Raw genomic sequence first — 20891 nt, forward strand, 5'->3', positions numbered from 1 at the left:
TGAAAGTGCAGCTTTCTTCAACGGCAAAGATCTTCATTGTTGATTTTGAAGTTTCATCAATTCACATGCCTTGAGGAAACATTTCTGTTTTCACAGACCCAGGCCGCCCTCTCTTTGTAGGAAAGAGAGGCTCTGAATGCCTCATTGGGAAGGGTTCTGCTGTGTACTGTGGTGACCCAGATCCAATCCAGGAGCGTTGGGAGCTCAGTGTTAGAGGTTAAGCATCATAACATCATAACATGGTAATCTGAGCATGTGTAGTGTTTAGGACATTGTTTCAATGATGCCATTGGAGGGAGGCTCTTGTAGCCCTTTTGGGGTGAGTGGTTTGGCCTGCTCACATGGGGGCAGCCTGGGCAGGCTCATCTTGTCCTGCAGCCAGGAGGAGCACTGCAGTCTCATTGTATTATTAAACGTTGCAATCAGCGTTTGGAAGCATTGTTACACTAAACTTGGAGTACTTGAAAAAGAAGTGGAGCTGTTTAAGTGTATAAGGTAAGTTTAAAGTATGATAGCGTTTTAAAACAAGTCTGTAAGAAGGGGCCAAACATTGACACGAAGTTTTGCTATATATACTCAGAATATGCTTAAGGGGCAACTGGGATTTTTCAGTTTTTAATTTTATTTTCTGCGGTGCTGGTGATAGAACTCGGGGCCTTGAGCATGCCAGGCAAGAGCTTCACCGCTGAGATGCATCCCAATCTCTGGAACTTTTTAAATCTAACTAGGGTTAATACGTGCCTTAATTGCTTAAGAAAAATCCCACAAAACCCAGAACCTGAGCGAGAACTGCCCCGCCCCGAGGGCCCGCCCCACCCCGCCCCGCACCGCCCTGAGGGCCCGCCCCGCCCCGCCCGCCCTGCCCCGCCCCGAGGGCCCGCCCCGCCCTGCCCCGCCCCGAGGGCCCGCCCCGCCCCGCCCCGCCCCGCCCCGCCCCGCCCCGAGGGCCCGCCTGTACAGGCTTCCTCGCGGCCAGAAGAGTGGTGTGCGCAGGCGTAACCGCGCGGCTACACCCGGAGCTCCGGAAGCGCGGCTGTGGCAGGGTCGCGGGCCTGGCAAGGCTGTGCGCTGAGAGCGCTTCCGGGACGCGATGCCATGCGGCTGTCCGCGGTCGCGCTGCGCGCCGCCGGAGCCGCCTGGCGCGAATGCTTCCCCATGCAGGGCTGCGACGTGGCACTCTGGTTCCCGGGCCACATGGCCAAGGGTGAGGTCCGGCGGGAGGCGCGCTGTCCGGGCGCCGCTCGGCGCGGAGAGCAGCGGGGTCGCTCCAGGCGCAGGGCTTCCCCCTGCGTTATTGCAGCGCTGTCGCTCTTCTGTGGTCGTTTGCCCCGCCTCGGAGTCTCCAATTGTACACCACGTTTGGCCCTGTGCGGCCGGCTGAGGGACCTTGTGGGGACCTGACTCCACCACGGGCGTTCACTCGGGGGTGTCCTCCCTGTCAGGCCAACTAAAACTCTGCCCTCCGAAAGCCCACGGGCCCCTCCCTTAGTGCCCTTGTGTTTTGCAGGGCTGAAGAAGATGCAGAGCAGTCTGAAACTGGTGGACTGTGTCATCGAGGTCTGTGATGACTGCAGCACCCCCAGGTGTCCGCACTCACCAACCTGACCCTAGGTTTTCTGTGGTTGGCTGCCTTCAGCACACACAGTGATCCGGAAACTGGAAGGGCTGGGAGAGGTGTGGGAGGTCTGGTTTCTCCAGAGCCAAGCCGAATTGGGCACAGGTGGGAGGGTACTTTCTGTGTGACCAGGAAATGTGGAGGCTGGAAATGTTATCGGAGGTGCTGCTTCTGCTTTTCTTGCTCTGTGGTCGAGACCTTTGCTAAGTGGTGTCACGGTCTTAAATTCAAGGCAATTTTTAAAAAGTTGTTAGTAGCATGGAAATTTCCTTGCTGCAGCAGCACCAGTGCCTTCATTTTTCTGGGTGACTGGCACACCCTAGTGGCCTGCAGAGCTCAGGTGGCTCTGAGCAACGGTGCTCCTGGCCAACTGTTCCTTGGAGCTCAGTCCTGGAGTTTGATTGTGCTGTGCCACCCATATTTGCATTTAATATGTAAAATGGCAATATCTCTTTCAGAAAATTCAGCAGCACTTAGCAGGAGAAGGCCTAAAACATGTCATTTTTACAAACTGCATAAAGGATGAGAACGTCAAGCAGGTAGGCCTTTTTCTGCTCACATGTTTCTGCTTTATAACATTATTTTATAAGAAGCAGTTTTGGGGAAGATCCTGGGGTTGGCTTCTGCTTTCCAGGGATGTGGGCAGTCAGCCAGAGTATAGCTGTCATAGAAGCCCCCTGGGGGGAGCCACCTACTCCTCCCTAGTGTAGGGGTGGGGACAGTCTGCCTCTGGGTCTTTGATCTGGGCACTTGAGAGTACTACCTCCAGAAATTCAGGCAGTTCAGGCCTCCCTGTCAGGTGCTGGAGTCTGTGTGTGAGGTCCGTGTCTCCTGATAAGTGGCATGGAGAGGGTCCCTGATGCTGGTGTGTGGAGGTGGCTGCAGGGGGGTGCATTAGGGGCTGTCAGGCTTAAATGAATGGCTTTTTGTTTCAGATAATCCCAAAGATCATAGAACTAACTGGTTGGGAGCAGCTACCGCTACCACCGATCAGAGGTTGGTTAGTGGGGCACAGAACTGGTAATGGGCCAGCCCTTTCCTGCCTGTGAGAGGACGGGGAGTGCCCTAGAAGGAGGCTTGGCCCTTCTCCTGGGTCTCTTCAGCCAGCAGGGCTGGGTGGCCCATCAGGTGGTAAGTCTCTGCCTGACCTCCTTCCTGGGCTGAGAGTCCACGGCCTGGGCAGGATGGGGCTGAGGGTCTTCCCTGCCTCTGTAGAACCTGGACTACTGCATCCTGGTGGTTGGCGTTCCCAACGTGGGCAAGTCCTCCCTCATCAACTCCCTGAGGAGACAGCACCTCAGGACAGGTGAGCCTGTGCCCTCTGCTGCTGAATTGGCCCTGCATTCATGGGCTCTTCCGCCAGGACAGCAATGGAGAGGGCAGTGTGGGGTCAGCTGTTTGTTGCACTGGATTTTACACTTGATTTGTTTTCTAATGGCTTTCATGTGGAATGGTTTTCTAAACTCGATGGTTTTTGTTTTTCATTTGTTCAAACCCCTTTGGTGCAGATAATTCCACTTGCTGTAGGGTAGAGGGTGCGGGGGTGTTCTCATGCCAGGTTTCCTGGACTTAGTTGGAAACCTGAGCCCTCAGCACCGGTCTCCTGCTCATCCTCATGTTTGATAAAAATGTGGCCTGCTATGCTCATTCACAGTGCCTTGACTGACAATTTTAAAGTTTAATGCTGGATCTAACTGTATTGATTTTGTTGTTCATGTTAGTATTACAGTGTTTATTAACAAATCTATCCACAATATAAAATCTGAGAGCTTTAAGCCATGCTGAACCATTATTCCAGAGAGTATTTTTGGCATTAATTGGAGAGTTCATAGTTATCTGGTGATCTGGTTTTTTTTTTTTAGTTGGGGGTGCACTGGGGCACTTTACCACTGAGCCACATCTATATTCTTTTTTTTTTTTTTTTTTGGTGCTGGGGATTGAACTCAGGGCTTTATGCGTGTGAGGCAAGCACTCTCTCAACTGAGCTATATCCCAGCCCTCAGCCTTTTTTTTATTTTTTGTTTTAAGACAGGGTCTTGCTACGTCGCTTAGGGCCTTGCTAAGTTACAGAGACTGGCCTTGAATTTACAATCTTCCTGCCTTAGCCTCTTGAGTTGCTGGGATGACAGGCCTGTGCCACCATGCCTGGCCAGACATCTGTGTATTTTTCTCTGTCCTTTTGTGGTCAGTGGCATTACGTGTGTTCTTAGTGTTGTTCAACTATCCTCACTGTCCCCAGACTTACAGCAACACAGCTCCTGGTCCCCCCACCCCTGCAGCCCCGGTCTGTGTCTGACCAGTCTGTGTTAGTGCAGCCCTCCTCTGACAGGCTCTTGCGATCAGCAGTGCACTGCCCTGTGCACTGTGTTGGAGCTCCTGTCAGAACTCTTTCTTCTTGGGGCTCCGTGTCCTCTGCTGTGTCTCTGCCAAAGCTTATTTGGATTCTTGCTCCTCCTACTCCTGAGTTGGTTTGGCAGTGGGTAGAGCAGTCCTTGGGGCGTGCCCTCAGCTGGGACCTGTGCAGTGGCCTTGGCATTCAGAGTCTGGGCAGGCTGGTCAGGCCTGCTGCGGGCTGTTGGAAGGTGGGCAAGTCCAGGAGGGTGGGGCATGATGAGGGACAGCTCAGGTCTTGCTGTTGTGGGCCTTCCCAGCTCTGGGGAATGAGTCTTGGGCATTTGTCAAGCCTTGTGGCCCCTGCATCTGGCTTTTAAAAAGAGCCCCTGCATGAGCTGTTGGGGCTAAAAGTGGGTAATCATAGCCCTGGAAAGCTGGTTTGGCCTCTGGGGTTTTCATTCTGCTTGTCAAATGGGTTAGTTACACGTGTGTCTGACCACGCGTTCTGTAGTTTTGTGTCTTGAACACACGAGAGCCCCCTCTGTCTTACAGGAAAAGCTGCCAGGGTGGGTGGTGAGCCTGGGATCACCAGAGCTGTGATGTCCAGAGTCCAGGTGGGTCCTCTGTGGCCAAGCACAGGTGCTTGCCTGGTGCTGCTGAGCAACCTTGTTGGCCCTGCCCATGACGGTCCTTTCCCACACTCCACTGCATCTCCACCGGGTACTCACCTATGCCAGGCACTGCCCTGTCCTGTTGCCCAGCTGCCAGGGCTCACCACTGTCAGGAAAGAGCAGACCCACTTTCTACACGTTCCCTTTTGTTCTCCACGGGACCTAGTGCTCTTATTTACTCTCCAAATCGGGTGAATCTGAACCTCTGGCCACCCCTGTGTTTGGTGAAAATGATGACCCTTTGAGGGAAGGTCTGCTCCTGGGCCCTCCCACGGAGCCTCTGAGGCCTAGTGTGTGGGGCCAGCTCATCAGGAGGCTGCTGTGGGGGCTCACTGTGAACTCTGTCTACATAGGTGTGTGAACGGCCTCTGATATTCCTGATGGACACCCCTGGGGTGCTAGCTCCTCGGATTGGAAGTGTGGAGACGGGCTTGAAGCTGGCCCTGTGTGGTGAGCTAAGCCTGGTGCCCTCCCTCCTACCTCGAGTGACCTTGGCACAGACCTTCAGCAGGAGTAGGTGTTCCACTTTTGCCCTGGCTGCTACTAGATGCTTCGCAAAGCATGCTGCTTGCTATCTGACCCTGCCCTGTGAGAGTGACTTTCACTCTCCCATTTGACAGATGTGGGCAGTCAGACCTTATAGCAAAGGCTTAGCCAAGTGGGAGGAAGGTCAGGATGACAGCTGTGTTCTGTGGAGAGTGTCTGTAGCAGCTGGGACTGGGAGGCAAGCAAGCTTGTTGGGGACACAGATGCAGGCTGTTGGATGTGCTCACCTTTGCCGACATCTTCCAGGAACCGTGCTGGACCACCTGGTCGGGGAGGAGACCATGGCCAACTACCTCCTCTACACTCTTAACCGACACCAGCTGTTTGGGTGAGTGGCAGTGAGGGCAGGGCAGGGTGGGCAGCCCCTGCTTGCTTGTCCTGGCCAGGTGCGGCTCTAGATACAGCACACAGGTATTGTAGACGTGATAATCTGCACATTGTTAAAAATTGGGTAAGTCTGACATGAATGCACCTGAGACCATCCGATAATCAAGAAAACGGGCACTCCCATTGCCCATTGTGCTTTGTAGTCTTCCCTTCCTGCCCTCTGCGCCCAGGCAGCCCTCTGCTGTCTGTCACTAGATATAAATTTTCTAGAATTTTGCACAAACAATTGGCTTGTTTGAAATTTATCTTTGTGTGACCTGCTAAGTGGTGCTCAGTGTTCAGACATTGCAGTACGTTTATCCAGTCACCTGTGGGTGGACACCATGTTGTTTGCAGATCTTGGCCAGAGATTTACTTTTATTTAATCTCCAGAGAGTCACCTTTTGGTTTCATTGACGTTCTCTGTTATCTTTCTGTTTTTTACTTCACTGATTTCAGTCTTTGTTGTTTCTTCATTTATACTTTGCTGATTTTCCTTCGATCTGTATTGCTGATTGTTGAGAAGGGCATTGAAGTCTTCACCCCTCACACACCAGTCTGCTTCCCTGGGCGTCCTCTTGCACTGGCACTGTGCATTTTGAGGCTCTGTTGTAGGTGCAGTAGTGTGCAGGGTGTTGTGAAGTGCTTCTTTATCTTCAGAGAGCTCTCTGTTCTGGGCCCCTTGTCCACAGCACAGAATGCTAGGTTCTTTTGATTGATATTATCATGGTATATCCTTGCCCACCGTTCTACTTTGCGCATTTGTCTTTATAGTAAAAGTGCATTTTTATAGGCTGCGTAGAGTTTGGCCTTGTTTTTATCCAATGTGGCGATCTCTACCTTTCCTATTAGATATTTAGACTATTTATGTTTTGTGTCATCATTGATGGTTTGAATGTGTTATGCTGTTGGTTTTCTAGTTGTCCCATGAGTTTTGTGTCTTCTCTCCCTTTTCTGCCTCTTGACATCCAGCTCCATCTTCTTTGTTAGTCTGGTGCCTGAGGTCTTATGCTTCAGGTTTGCAGGAGTCTCAGGAGTCACAAGAGTCACCTGCAGCACTCAGGCAGGCCCTTTTCCTCACCTGATGAGCTTGCCACTGTCATCACACATTCCACCATTGCATGTTAGATAAGTCCTGCACACACTTTCCTTCTCTTCTGTTTGCATAAACAGTCATCTTTTAAGGAGACTCAGACTGTAAGAAGAGCACATTATATGCTTACCTAGCACATTGCTGTTCAAGGTGCTGCTTGTTTCTTGAGTTTATTGGTCTTTCACTGTGTTTGAAGGATTTTCTTCAATCTTTACTGTGGGGCAGGTCTGCCTGGCCCCTCCCTCTGTGGGGGTAGGTCTGCCTGCCCCCTCTCTCAGGGAAGGGGTCTGCTGAGGTGTGTCTTTTAGCTCCTGTTGTCTGTCTCCTTTCACCTCACAGGGAGATGCTTTCCCTGTGGGCAGATTTTTGGTGGGATGGGTGACCCAGCCTCGTGCTGGTTTTCCTCTGGTGAGGGGTCTGCTTCCTGCCCTCCTGTTCTTTGTCTTCATATTCCTCTAGCTGCTTTGAGTGACTTCTCCTGGTCACTCCTTGAGCTGTTATGTTGCCCTGCTGTGCTCTTCTTCGTGTTTCTGTGGTTTAGTGTGCTGGTTTCCGGTCTGTGACTTCATGTGTTTGTTTCACTTGGCTAATTTCCAGTGTTATTTCTTCGGTGTTTCTTTTGCCTTCTTCCTGCTCACCAGGGCTTGGGTGCCAGCTGCTGGGCACTTGGCCTGTGTGCTGCTTGCTCTGAGATGCTGGGTCCTGTCTGGGTCCTCGCTGAGTTTTGGTCACTGTCTTCTGTGGTGTCTGGTCTGCTGTTCGTCCTATCCCATTGCTTATCAGGACCCTCAAAGCTCAGGTCCTGCCTTCTGTCATCATCTGTTCCTCAGCTCTTGTAACCACATGGCATGTGAATGTGAGTCTGTACATTCTGATACCTGCCACTTCTCGGTCCACTTCAATTTTTCTCTCATTTGGGATCTGACTTGCTTTGCAGGCTGGTCAGTGCTATTAGGTACCAGACTTTGGATCTCACCTTGTTGGGCCATGGATCTTTCTTTCTTGAAGGAATTCTTGAGCCTCGTCCTGGGATGCTCAGGAGCTTGGCCACTGGCTGCTCTGGGGTGTGGTCAGCAGGCTCCCAAGGTCTGATGTGGCTGTGGCCTGTGTGTAGGTACGTGCAGCACTATGGCCTGGACGGCGCCTCTGACGACATTGAGCATGTGCTGAAGAGAGTGGCCATGTGGCTGCGGAAGACCCGGAAGGTGAAAGTGCTTACAGGCACCAGTGAGTGAGACTGTGCTATACCACTCAGGGTCTGTGTGTTCCCTGGCTGTCCCTAGAGGAGAGCAGGAGGAGGGAGGCATGGGGGTTGGAACATGCATGGGCGGTGGTGCTGTCCTGGGGTTGGGGATTGGGCAGAGGAGCTATTGAAGTATCTAGAGAGAAAGGAGCTTGTAGTCCAGGCTCCATAGTGTGGGACTGGCCCTGTCCCCTGTCCTTGGGTGGTCTGAGTGGACATTATGTTCTTCTCTATGAACAGGCCTGGCCTGAGCTTTACTCACCGATGCCCAATGTGACTGTCTTGGGGCTGGCTGGGCCATCCTTCTTGGAAGACTCTTTCTCATCCGACCCACTGTCTCTAGGGGATGTGAATGTCGTCCAGCTCAACTACTCTGCGGCAGCCCACGACTTCCTCCGGACCTTCCGCAGTGGGCTGTTTGGCCCGGTGATGCTGGACCGTGATGTTCTGCCGGACTGCCCCGCTGCCGACAGAGACTCAGCGCCTACTGAGTGGTAGATGGCTTCCTGGACCTCATGTGGACAGAGTGTTTGAGGCTTACAACTTCCCACTTTTTTCCAGAAGCAACCATGCTGGTCCCTTTGATTCAGAGCCCCACTTTCCCAATCACTGTGGCCTGGCCAGCCCTATGGAGCAGGCCTGCATGACTGGCCTGGTGAGGCGGTTCCTGTTTAGTGTCTCTAAGAGAGGCTAATGCTGACTCGAGGAGCTAAAGCTGTAATCTGTAATGTTTAGAGTTCTGGATGAAAAGATCTCTCTCTTCTGGCTCTTTCATTGCACACCCATGCTACCTTGGGCCCACATATTAAAGTCCCTCTTACCAGTGAAAGCTGGAACAGGCAAGTCAGGAATGGGGCCCTCAATGTCCTATGGCCCTGCAGTGACCAAGAGTCTTATACCCAGTGCAGGGGTTTATTTTGGTTAATTTTGTTATTAAATGAATACATAAACATGGATGGAGGTTCAGAGTAGTGGAACCCAAGGATTCCCTCCCCCTCAGTGCTCCGCTTTCAGGAAGCCACAGGCCCATGGCTTAGCTGTACAACAGGCCAGAGAGTCATGGATGGCCAACTCCTAGCCAAGGGGACAGTGGCCCTGTGCTTCAAGGGGACCCAGACCACCTCCTAGCCAATGGAACATGGCCCTCTGCTTCAGGGGGGCCAAGAGGAGGTGCCGAGGACCCATCCCAGTGTTGTGTAGGGAATGTTGCTGTCAGCAGCCTGCATTCTAGAAGGCAGGTTGGTTGGGTTAGCACAGACGGGAGGTGCTGGTGAGCCTGGACCTGGTGAATAGCTCTGACCTCATTGTCTGGTGGTGGCCTAGCTTTCCCACAGGTGCCTGAGCATCTGCAGTCTCTGATGCTCAGCTGACTCTCTCCATGCTGTGGGCAGCTGCTCCCAGAGGCTGGTCTTCGAGTGGTGCCTCCCACTGCAACTGCCACATGATTGACCCATTCTGAGGGTGCCTTCTTAGCATTGTCTGTGTCTTGCTGAGGAGGTATCCAAGGGCCCTTGGCTGTGCAAAAAGCTAAACACACTTGAGGTGAGGCTGGCGTGAAGCAAGCATTGAAAAATGTTTTCGTTGCCTCTGGAACCTTTTGACACTCATGCGCTGTGGTGTGTAAGGGTCTGGTCCAGTGCAGCCCATCAGGGAGGCATCTGAGAAGCCAAGAGGGCTTTGGTGGGTCTCCCTGTACCAAACTGGATGATGGAGGGATCTCATCTGCTTTTGAGAGATCGGTGGGCTTGGCCTTGGCTTGCTGGTCTTAGGTGGCATCCACCTTGGTCTGGAAGGTATGGAGGAGCATCGGGGCTGGCTGTGCCCTGAGCAATGGCAGTGTGGATGACAGGATGCAAGGAGTAGTGTCCTGTGACTGCTTGGCCCAGGTCTTGACAGTAGCCTTAAAACCTATCCCCAAACCAGAGCCTTGTGCAGGATGGAGAGATGCTGATCTCAGCATTGTTCTGGCTAAGCACAAAGGCTTTTTGGTCCCGAGGGTGAGGGCAAGTCCTGGAAATAGATTGTCTGTGGGTGAGGGTCTCACAAGAGCACCTAGGAGATGGCCTCAGGTGCTTAGAGATAGACATCTTGGCAGAGCTGGGAACCCCTGAACTGGGCTCATGGGCACTGCGCTGGTGGGCCCTGGAAACACAAGGGGCCAGTCTATGCATGAGGTGTTTGGGAGTTCGAGGCAATCCTTGTAAGGACTGCCAGCATCTTGAGGCTGTTCTGGGTACTCCTCCCCTCAAGATGTCCATGTTTAGATAGCCCTTGGTGAAGTAAGGAGCTCAACTTTCTGTCCTGAGCCCAGGCTTGCTCTTGTCTGACTATACCTGCCGGAGCCTTGGCCCCACTGCTTTGGTCAGCCTTCCTCCAAAGACCTGCAGGTGGCCCTGGGTCTGATGAACCATGGTATCTCCTGTCTGTCCTCGGCCACTGTGCCACAACCTTACTGAGGACCCTCTGTCTCCACCTGGTCCATCTGCTCTGAGGGAGGGACTGCCCAGTTGGAGATGCTGCTGCTCACCTGAAGTGTAGGACCACTTACAGCACAGGGGGACTCTATAGTGGGATTGGCAGCTGCTGTCCCCTGAGTGATCACTGGATGTGAAATTAAATTACAAGAAAATGGAATTCTCTTGAATGTGGATTTTTCCCCAGAATGGGTCTCAAGATGAGTTAAATGATCCTTAGGGCCCACTGGCTCTAAGGTAGAGACCATCACCTGGCAGAGGGCTTTGTGGGAAGTCTGCCAGGCCGAGAGGGATGCTGCCGTGGCCTCACTCCCAGGGCATGTTCTGCTGGGAGCTCTGAGAACCACAGTGGGCATCTTCTGGAATGGATGGCTTTCCTCCCCAAAACATTACTGTGCTGTGAAATCTTCAGGACCTGCCCTAGGTAAGTGGTTAGCACCTGACGTTTCTCACTGCAGCCTAGTTGAATGTTCATCCCTCGCTGATATTCTGCTCCTGTGGGAAGTCCATTCCAGCTGCTCTGGTGGGAAGCCCTTGGTCCTCCATCCTCAGGGCTTCAGTGGCAGAGTGGAACCTTTCTGAAGGTGGCCTCTGCCTGGTTGGTCAACACTGTCTACACTCTTCTGTCCAAGGAAGGCCAGGGAGCAGGAGTGGCCTGAATGTCTGGTCTTGACACCTCCCAGCCTGCAGGCCTGAGCAGGAGCCACAGCTAATTGCCTCTCTCAGGGGACCCTGACATCCTGGAGCTGGGGGCTGCTGATTCCATGGTAGGGCGGGGAGATGGGGAGGCTGGGACAGTCTTAGGTGGAGGGTGGGGTCCTCCAGGCCTGAGGACTGTGGGCAGTGGAGGGAAGATGTGTTCAAATGCTGTTGGCCTCTGGGACAGCCTGAGGGGCCTATGGAGAAGGCTGGGCTGGGGGCCAGGATATGGATCCCAAGCCCAGCTGTGCCTAGGGCTGTAGCAGCCCCAGGGTACCCAGAGCTCCAAGGGCACCACCCAGCAGCAGGCAGAGGCACAGGTGGTGGGTGGACTCTGCACCAGAAGTCCAGGTCCAGTAGCTGCACACACCCATGCCTGTCCCGTTGCCGCCGGGTGCCCAGTCCTCGTGGTCCTTCTGGAATGGATGGCTTTCCTCCCCAAAACATTACTGTGCTGTGAAATCTTCAGGACCTGCCCTAGGCAAGTGGTTAGCACCTCGTCATCCTCCCGGCCACCCTCCTTTGGCCCTGTGGCCCTTCTCCAGCCTGGGCCCCCAGCCAAGCTGGCAGCTGCCCCCGCCGCAGCCCCTGCTGCAGCCCCTGCTGCTGCCAAGCACAGAGTTGAGCCCGCTCCGCTGTAGGGGGGGGGCAGGCCTCAGGCACACCCTTGAGGCCCCACGTGCTCCACCGTGCAGGCCTCCGCAGGCGCTGCCCCAGGCTCCTCCACGGCCACCTTTGGCTGCACCGCTGTCGCAGAGGAAAGCTGCAGCCAGTAGCAGAGCCCAGCAAGTTGCAGCTGTCCAGTTCATCTTCATTGGCAAAACTGCAGAAAGGAAGCAGAAGGGACTTCAGCTTCTGTGAGAAGGGGCACAAGGGCATGGGGCAGAGATGAGGTGACAGGGAACTTAGGGCCCGGAGACAGGGTCTGGAATTAGGGTCTGGGACCAGTGGGCTCGGGGTCTGGATACAGGAACATGAGAGCTTGGAGACTTGGGAGGCTCAGGTTCTGAGGAGATATAGGTCAGGACCTGGGGACCAGGCTGTTGGGTGAGGGGGTTCAGGGCCTGAGGCAACAGAGGTTTGTGATCTAGGGACCAGGATGGGGTTAGGGGATTCAGGGCTTGCTGACAGTGGTGAAGTGGCTCAAGTCCTGGGAGGATAGGGTTCAGGATCTGGGGACAGGGGCTCAGAGCCTGAGGACAGATTTAGCTGCTTTTGTGAAGATCTGGGAGGCTTACCACTTGTGGTGAGGCTGGACTGGGCTATGTGTGTGTGTTCAGGCCTGGTGTAGGGGCTTGGGGTCCTGTTCAACTGGGAAGGGTATGGGGTGGGCCGGGAGGGATTAACACAGCAGGACTGTTATGTGCCTGGGGTGGGATGGGGCGCAGAATTGGGGGGTGCTGAGCGCCTGTGGTGGGGGTGCTCAGGCCTAGCGGTAGGGGCTTCATATCCCCGGCTCTGCGCAGCCATGTTGGGGGTGTTGGAGGGGGTCGTGACTGAAGGATGCCAAACACTCAGATCAGCATCTAGAGAAAGAACGGGCATGTGACCCGACCTGGCAAGCCCGTTGGTAGCTAGGGAGCCATTCCTGCTCCAGTGCTGATCTCCCAGGGAGAACTGTTCAGTGCTGTCCCCTGTTCAGTGCTGATCTCACTGGCAACCCCGATCTCGTATCTCCGCAGCCTTAGAGCCAGTGGCCGCGGCGAAATGGGTGCGGGGTTGGTAACACTGCTTGGACTCCACCCGGGAAGGCCCTGACCCCAGAAATTTCCCTTCCTGTCCCCGCCCCGCACCCCACCCTTCCAGGCCGAGGCCCAGCAGTGGGGGAGGAGAAGGGGACAAGGATGGGCCCACCCGGCTCTGCACCGAGGGTCTGGGCGGCGTTTCCATCCTCTCCAGCACCGCGCAATCGCCCCGACTCCAGCCTCTCAGGTCCGCGCCCGGACCCCCGCTCGGACTTACCCGCTGCGGGCCTGGGTCGGAACTTCTGCCCAGATGCTGCTCCGGGGCCGCAGCCAAGTGGGAAGACCCTCTGCCAACCCGCGCGGCTGGATGCTGCCGAGGCCTCAGTGAGAACTGAGGGTAGCAGTGGCTGCTGCGGCTCAGCCCCGGGAGACCGGAGGGGAAGGGAGGAGATAAGGCAGGCTCGGAGGAGGGCGCAGCCCCTCTTGTTGTCCGGCCCCCATTGTCGCCACACCCCCTCCTCCTTCCTTCTCCCCGCCTTGCTCCCCAGCTCCTCACTTGCCCACAAAAGACCCTCTTGTCCCCATCACCCAGGCGTCTCTGATTGTGTCTTACCCAGCGGAACACACCAGCCCCCTCCCTCCGTGCCCTCCCCACCTGCCCATTTCGTCCATTCCCATTCCCCAGGGCCTCTCCCCAACCCATCCACGCTCCTCCTTCCGGTCTTCCACATTGTTATCCCCACCTGAGTGGACATCCCATCCACAGGGGCCACAAAAATGTGCCAGGAGGAGAGGAGGGGATGCCTGCCCAGGGTCCCAACTTTCTGAGTCCCACTAGCAACAGGCTCCCTTCCCAGGTCTGTGATACTTGCTCATGGGCACTGGGATGTGCCCCTGACCATAATTTGGGACTCATGGTCATCCTGTTGTTCTTGCAGTGCCACTGAAAATGCTGCCAGGTACCCTGTGCTCCACTGGGAGTATCCTGATGGCACTAGATGAACTTGCCAGGCCTGGCTCTGGGACCACTTCTGGGAGTGCTCTCCTGGGGAGCCAGCCATGGGGTCAGTCTGTTGCTGTGCCCTCCCTGGCCCTCAGAGGGGCATGACCTCTGCTCCCAAAAGCATGTAGTTTCCTGGCCACAGGGTCTGCAGCCTGAGTTCTAGGAGCCCCACAGAAGCTGAAGTGGAGCCTATTACAGATGGGGCAGAGGAAGGGAGCTGGTCAAGGTGACCCAGTTTTATTTGCCCCAGCAGATCCAGGTTAGTGAGGGAAACTTCTCTTCCCATTGAAGCCAGTTAGATTTGGGTTTCTGTCACCTGCAGTGAGGAGGAGCCCAGCTCGGTGCCTGGCTCCTTGCCCTTCATTCTAAGGGGCCACTCAAGTACATAGAGTTCCCAGGAAGCCTCCCACAGCTTTATGGCAATAGCATAAATGACAACCAGAACCTCTCAGACATTCAAAGAGCACTACAACACACAGAAGCTAGACCAAGATAAAGAGATGGAACAGTGGAATAAGAAGTTTAAGGAATCTGAGGGAAACTTCAAAACAGACATTAAAGGATACATAATCTCAAAGGCTTAGAATGACTGGCAGTTACAATATTTATAAAATAAGAATAGGTTGCTGTGAAAAAAGAATAAAAGAAACTTTTCAATCTCAATTTGTTGAAAAAAAAGAGAACAGAGGGATTGAGTCATAAAGCTAAGGAAATCTCAGGCAAAAGACAGAATATGAGAGGAGAGGGCTCTGACCCCTGACAGTTGTGCAAGGGTGAACATGGAAGCAGGAGGGTTAGTGACCCAGCAGGAAATGCACAGGAGAGGTCCTCTCACCTCCTCTTATCTGAAGATTGTAGGATGGTCTCAGGATATGTAGGGAGGCAAGGAAAACATTTGGGCTACTTTATATTTGAGTGTGAACATGAAAGTTCTTAATGAAATACTAGCAAAATGTGCATGGTGATGTGGCAGGAAGCATGCCAGCATCCAGTGGGACTCAGGTCTTGTCTCAAGACATGCCAGCGACTTCATTCCTCAGTGGGTAGAGGGAGAGACTCTCTTAATTTTCTCAAAAGAGGAAAACAAAGCTTTGGATTTCAACCAACACTCATTTGTGGTGGGGGTGAGGGGAGAAAGGCCAAGAAAGTGAGTCAAGGAAATGAATTTTCTTTACTCTGCTGTGTTTTAGAACCACAGCAAACATCCTGCTCAGTGGTGGGGCTGTACATGCACTCCTTTGAGAACACAAATGAGAATGGCCTTGCTTTCACCACTTTGTGTGAGACAGGACTGGCAGGGCCACCTACAAGACAGCAGTGTTTGGAGTGGGTGAAGTCAGCAGTGGCAGGACACTTGCTGCTGCCCACTGGTGCTGAATTCCCACCTGCAATAGGGGCCACAAAGCACTGGAGGGCCCCTGAGACCCACACAGAGGGCTCTGGGCATTCCAGGGGGTCTCTGTTCCCCCTAGGAAGAGGGTCTGTGCAGAGATTGAACAACCTTTCTGTACCCTTCTGTCCTGCCTGGACATGGTGCCCAGGGTGCTGTTGGCAGAGTGAGGGTGGTGGGTGGAGATCTGGGTCCCTGCTTGTCGCGGCTGCTCCATTGCCCTGTGCTGGGCATACCTTGCCTCCTGACTCTGCTTGTTAAAGTAGTTATCAACTGGATATTCTGTGTCAGCAAAACTTCATCTTAGACTTGAGTAAATGCTCTAGCTTTTCTCCCCAGAATGAGAAAGCAGTCAGCAGTGCAATTAGCATTCCACAATGAGATGCCATTGTTCGAGAACACAAAGGGAGACCTGCTTGCATGGAGGCATGAACAAGGATAGGACAGCTCAGGACTGTGGAAGTGATGATTCTCCACCCACAAGTTAATTCGTTCAAAGAAATACCAACAAAAATTCCTGCACTTTTTTTTATTAGAGCATTATTTCGATATGATTTTTAAAGGAACCCACTGTCAGTTTAGCTGCACCCCTGTAAAATTCATATGCTGACTCCCAAACCCTGGTGGCTGTAGTTGGAGACAGGACCTTTCAGGAAATAATCAAGTTTATTTGGGGTCATAAGGAGCTGCCCTGATCCAAAGGACTGGTATCATTAAGAAGGGGAGATCAGACATGCACAGAAGGATGACCATGTGAGGACACAGGGAGGAGAGGAGGTGCTGTCCACAAGTCATAGAGATAGGCTTCAGAAGGAACCATTCCTGCCAAATTACAAATCATTCCTGCTAAATTTCTATCATATAAGCTATTTGTGGCATTTTGTTATGGTACTAAAACTAATATAGACCCAAGGGATCAAAAACTCTTTGTAGAACATAAAGGCCTAAACTAACTAACATGATTTTTAGAAAGAAGATCAAAGAGGACTCACTATATCAGATATTGAGGCATCACAGAAAGTCATGGTAAGGAAGCATCCTGGGCAAGGGACAGGCAGACCAGCACAGGGAACTAGGGCATGGTGACCATTCCTTCCAGCTGCTCTCCCATACCTTGATCATACATTTCTTCATCTGCATCTCCTGAAGTCCTTTTCATAAGTTGCATGTGTAAGCAAATGTTTCCTGAGATCTGTAAGCTCCTTTAATAAAATAATCCAACCTAACAAGGGGTTGTGGGATGCCAGTTTATAGCCAGTTTGTCAGAAGTGCAGATAAAACATCCAAGGATTAAAACTGGCATGGAAGTGGTCAGGTCCTCAAGTCTGAGTCCTGGGGGGAACTGAGCTACCTCCAGGTGAACAGTGTAGGAATGAGCCGAATAGAGGACACCCAGCAGTGTCTGCTGCAAGACTGTTGCTGAGTGTGTGGGGACCCCTGCTTGGCTTCAGAAGTCTTCTGTGTTGACTACTGAGCAGGAGTTGGAGAAACTGAGTTTATATTATCTACTCAGAAAACATAAAAAGGACAAAATGAAAATTCTGGAAGTGAAAACAGAAGATTGGACATGGCTAGAGAGATGGAAGATCAGAAGAAATATACAGAGGAGAGCATAGGATCAGGGCGGGAGCAGAGGGACACTGGAAAGGTCTGGTACATGATTCTGGAACCAGAGGAAGAGGAGAAAGTGCATGTGGTAGAGGCACTGTTCAAGGAAATGCTTTCCAAAATGGACAGGAGGGCAAATCTGAGCTTTGGAAGCATCCAAACCAAGAGCAACAGAAACAGAGAAGCAGTGCAGGAGAGACGCTGGAGGTCAAAATGAAAAATATCTTCTTTTTTTTTAAAGAGAGAGAGAGAGAGAGAGGGAAATTCAGTATTCATTTTTCAGTTTTTGGCGGACACAACATCTTTGTTTGTATGTGGTGCTGAGGATCGAACCCGGGCCGCACGCATGCCAGGCGAGCGCGCTACTGCTGGAGCCACATCCCCAGCCCCATGAAAAATATCTTAAAGCTTCCAGAAGCAAAGGAAACCCAAGTCACCTGCAAAAGGAATAAAAATAAGACTGACACTGAGCCTTCTACAGAGCCACATGGAGAAGCATGGCAGGCAGCCAGGAGCTGAGAGGCAATGATTCCTGTATCAGGAAAATGCCCACAGGAAACTGATGTCACTATATTAGCGTCAGACAAAGTAGAATTTAAGCCTTAAACATTAAGGCAGGGAACTGTCTAGAGGCAGAGTAGTACCTCCTAATGATAAAGGTTAAATTGACCAAGATGATAAAATGACCCTAAAATTGTATTCATTCTGACATAATTTAAAATGCACAAAGCAACATGATGAGAAAGATGATGTTTATAGCACAAAATTTTGCATAGATTTAACTCTCACACAGACCATGGGATACATCTGTCACATATACACACTAACAAGGCACACCTCCTGGTGCCATTACTAAGGAAATGGGGCAGGAGTAAAAATCAAGTGCAAGAGGTCTTGCCCTGACAGCACTGGGCAGGGAGTGCGTGGTTTACCAAGTTCCATGATCCTGAGAAGAAAGGGGGCAGAAAACTCGGGCACGGGCATGTTATATGGTCACAAAACCTACCAGGCATCAAGCAGGAGGATGCCCTTGTTTCTGGGGAATGGTGTCACCTGTGTGTTGGAGTGATGCTGAGACCTGCGGCCTGGGGCTCCTTGATGCCCACTCTGAGCCTTCTGAAGTTCTCATGGGAAGAGGGCAATCCATGCAGGGCTTAGGAGAGGGAGAGGGGACTGGCTACCACCAAAGCAGTCCAGACCCCAGTGGTCAGGGGAATGGCACTAGAAAGGGACTACCTGTGACTCTGCACTGAGCTTTTCAGGCTGAGTGGCTGCCAGGGTGCTAATCTTGCTGGGAGAGGTCTTGGGAGCTAGGGAGCCATTCCTGCTCCAGTGCTGATCTCCCAGGGAGAAGCCTGGGGAACTGGGAGCTGTCCCCTGTTCAGTGCTGATCTCACTGGGAAAAGCCTGAAGAACTGGGAGCTGTCCATTGTTCAGTGCTGATCTCCTGGGCAGCAGTGTCCAGGGCCTGGACATAAGTCTTTAGGTCTCAGTCACCTCCTGTGCTCATTCAGATGTCCACTTGAGGCCACTGTGTCCTGGGCAGCTCTAATCCAGGGTGGGATGGGGAAGGAAAGGAAGGAAGTTCTGCTGCCAGTTGAGACAGCTGGCCTGGTCTTGGTGGTGAGGCAGTGTCTGCAAGCAGGGCAGAGTGGTCAGCAGTTCTGGTGTGCATCCTGCTGCTGGTCCTCAGGAGGGGTCATGGACTTGGAGGAGTTTGGTCAGGGCCTCCCTAATGTCATGGTTTCACAGGCAATAGATTATGGGGTTGAGCAGGGGAGTGACAACCGAGTAGACCACAGACACCAACTTGTTGAGGTTGAAGGAGCTGATGGCGTGAGGCTGGGCATACATGAAGATGGTAGTAGTGTAGAAGATGACAACCACCACCATGTGCGAGGCGCAGGTGGAGAAAGCCTTCTGGCGGCTGCCTCTCCCTGGAATCCTTAGCACTGTGGCCAGGATGTGGGCATAGGAGACCACAGTCACCAGCAGGGAGGTGGCAAGCACAGCCAGGGCTGCCACAAAGTCCAGTGTTTCGATGGTAGTGGTATCTAAACAGGACCGCTGCAGCAGGGGTGAGATGTCACAAAAGAAGTGATTGAGGACATTGGGGCCACAAAATCTGAGGTGGGAGATGAGAGTTATGGACACAAAGGAGGCCAGAAAGCCACCAAGCCAGGAACTGAGCGCCAGGTACAGGCAGAGCCTCCAGCCCATGAGGGCTGGGTAGCGTAGTGGGTGGCAGATGGCCAGGTACCTGTCACAGGCCATGGTAGACAGAAGGAAGCACTCAGAGGAGCCTAGTGAAAGGAAGAGGAACAGCTGGGTGAGGCAGGAGGAGAAGGAGATGATCCCTACTCCTGCCAGGAGGCTGACCAGCAGCTTGGGGACAGTGACTGTGGTGTAGAAAGTCTCCAGCACTGACAGGTTGGCCAGGAAGAAGTACATAGGTGTGTGCAGTTGGTGGCTGGCCCTGATGGTGCCCATGATGACCAGGTTCTCCAGGACTGTCACCACATAGATGGTAAGGAATGACCCAAACAGCAATCCTTGCAGGTGGTGCAGCTCGGGGAAGCCCAGCAAGATGAATTCTGCCACCCAGGTGTTGTTGGGGTTGCTCATGGCCCTTCCTGGAAGGGGAAGTCACTTCTGAGCTCCCTGGAACAGTGACACTAAGATGTGACACGTAATAGGGTTAGGCTTACTTCTACACTGGTGAGAGCAGCTGTGAACATTGCACTCCTTCTGGGGGTCTCAGAGGCAGGGCTTCCCTCCCCCACCCCCATGTGGCTGCCCAAGAACTGAGGGACTAGCAGAAGACATCATGAACACAGCACGCCTTTGGGACCCACTGCAGCCAACCTCACCTCTCAGCTCAACTTGCACACCTACCCAGGGCTAACATCTATCAGTGGCCACAGGGCCTGTACACACCTGTCTGAGCAGAGACACTCCTCACAAATATGCCCTCAGGCATATATCCTCTCCTGCCTCAACATACAGAATGGATTCAAGGGTGTACACTCCCAGGTGAAATCTACATCAGATGCACACCCCAAGATGCACATACACACAGACTTTGGAGGTGTACACACACATGGCCATGCCAGAACACACACAGCATCAGGAAGACTTATTTTGCCTGGGGTGCCCTGGGGCACTTCCCTACCTTCCCTGCTGACTCCCAGGCCTCCTGGATGGTTCATACTGCTTTCTGTGGCCAGGGGACCCTCATGCTTCAGGAAAGACAGGGAGAGAGGATACTACTTTCATTAACTGCAGGGCAACCTGCAGGGTGAATAGAACTTGGGGGCTGTAGAGAGGTGGGAGCGAGTCCCCACCTCAAGGTTCCAACTGGCCTGGCCTGGAGCCTGCGCTTTCTGAGCTTGCGAAGTAGCTGTGGGGAATGGGTGGAAGATGTCCTCTCCCAGCCTCAAACTGGATGTGCAGTTTGGGAACTGTTTTAGGACACCCCTGCAGGTATGTGCCTGAGGGCAGATGGGCTGATTGCATGGAGGAGGTGGCCTGAGATACAGGCTGAGGAAGTGTCCCACTGTCCTGCCAGGTGCTCCTGGCCCTGCCTTGTGGCTGCTCCTCAAGGCTTCTCTTCTCCTAGCTTGTACTTGGGTTTCTTCTGGGCTGATGGTGCGGAGGGAGTCTGAGGTCCTTGGCTCCTCTGTGTGCTCAGCTTCTACTTCGGCAATTCGCCCTTCGCAGAAGGGCTCCACCAAGGTGAATTCCCCAAAGCCACCGATGGCTAAGGCAGACGCCAGACTCCCGCTGGGCCGAATGGCTAGCTCTGCGGAACACTGCAGCCCACCCAGGCAGGGGCGCAGCGGGGCCAGAGAGCCTCTGGCGGAGGACCCAGAGGACTGGCCCCTAAGTCTCAGCACCCTGGTAGTGAGATGGGTCAGGAAGCTGCGAGGGGCCTGCAAGGGTCTGTGGGCCCGCCTTGAACTGGCAGGCTGAAGACGCGCAGGTCTTAGGCCCAACTCACACGCAGACTGAGCCCAGGGCTTAGTGCCTGGGTCTGGCCTTGGCTGCTTCGGGGCTGGAGAGCTCTGGGTCTTGGTTCCTGTGGCTCGGGCCAGATAGCCCGCCGGTGGCAACCGGAGGGTCGCCCGAAAAATGCTGTGCTCACGGGGCCTTCAGGGCATTGCC

At 53.3% G+C, this 20891-nt stretch overlaps 2 protein-coding genes and 1 pseudogene across 2 annotated transcripts; 1 reads left to right on the top strand and 2 right to left on the bottom strand.

Annotated features, from left to right (window-relative positions):
• The first annotated feature begins 1095 nt into the window (after nt 1-1095).
• Nucleotides 1096-8366, top strand: LOC143640154 (mitochondrial ribosome-associated GTPase 1-like). Its single transcript, XM_077108058.1, is given in 11 exon segments — nt 1096-1348; nt 1508-1557; nt 2074-2154; nt 2551-2571; nt 2573-2611; nt 2831-2921; nt 4502-4563; nt 4974-5070; nt 5413-5494; nt 7740-7852; nt 8212-8366. Coding segments are annotated over 11 exon segments (1044 nt in total).
• A 2926-nt stretch (nt 8367-11292) lies between these two features.
• LOC143640145 (shadow of prion protein-like) lies at nt 11293-11850 on the bottom strand (annotated as a pseudogene).
• Nucleotides 11851-18473: 6623 nt separating this feature from the next.
• LOC143640146 (olfactory receptor 6B9-like) lies at nt 18474-19352 on the bottom strand. Its single transcript, XM_077108053.1, has one exon. The coding sequence runs from the start codon at nt 19350-19352 to the stop codon at nt 18474-18476; it is 879 nt and encodes a 292-aa protein (XP_076964168.1).
• Between the last annotated feature and the right edge of the window lie 1539 nt (nt 19353-20891).

Source organism: Callospermophilus lateralis, unplaced genomic scaffold (genome assembly GCF_048772815.1).
Source record: "Callospermophilus lateralis isolate mCalLat2 unplaced genomic scaffold, mCalLat2.hap1 Scaffold_124, whole genome shotgun sequence".
Lineage (NCBI taxonomy): Eukaryota > Metazoa > Chordata > Mammalia > Rodentia > Sciuridae > Callospermophilus > Callospermophilus lateralis.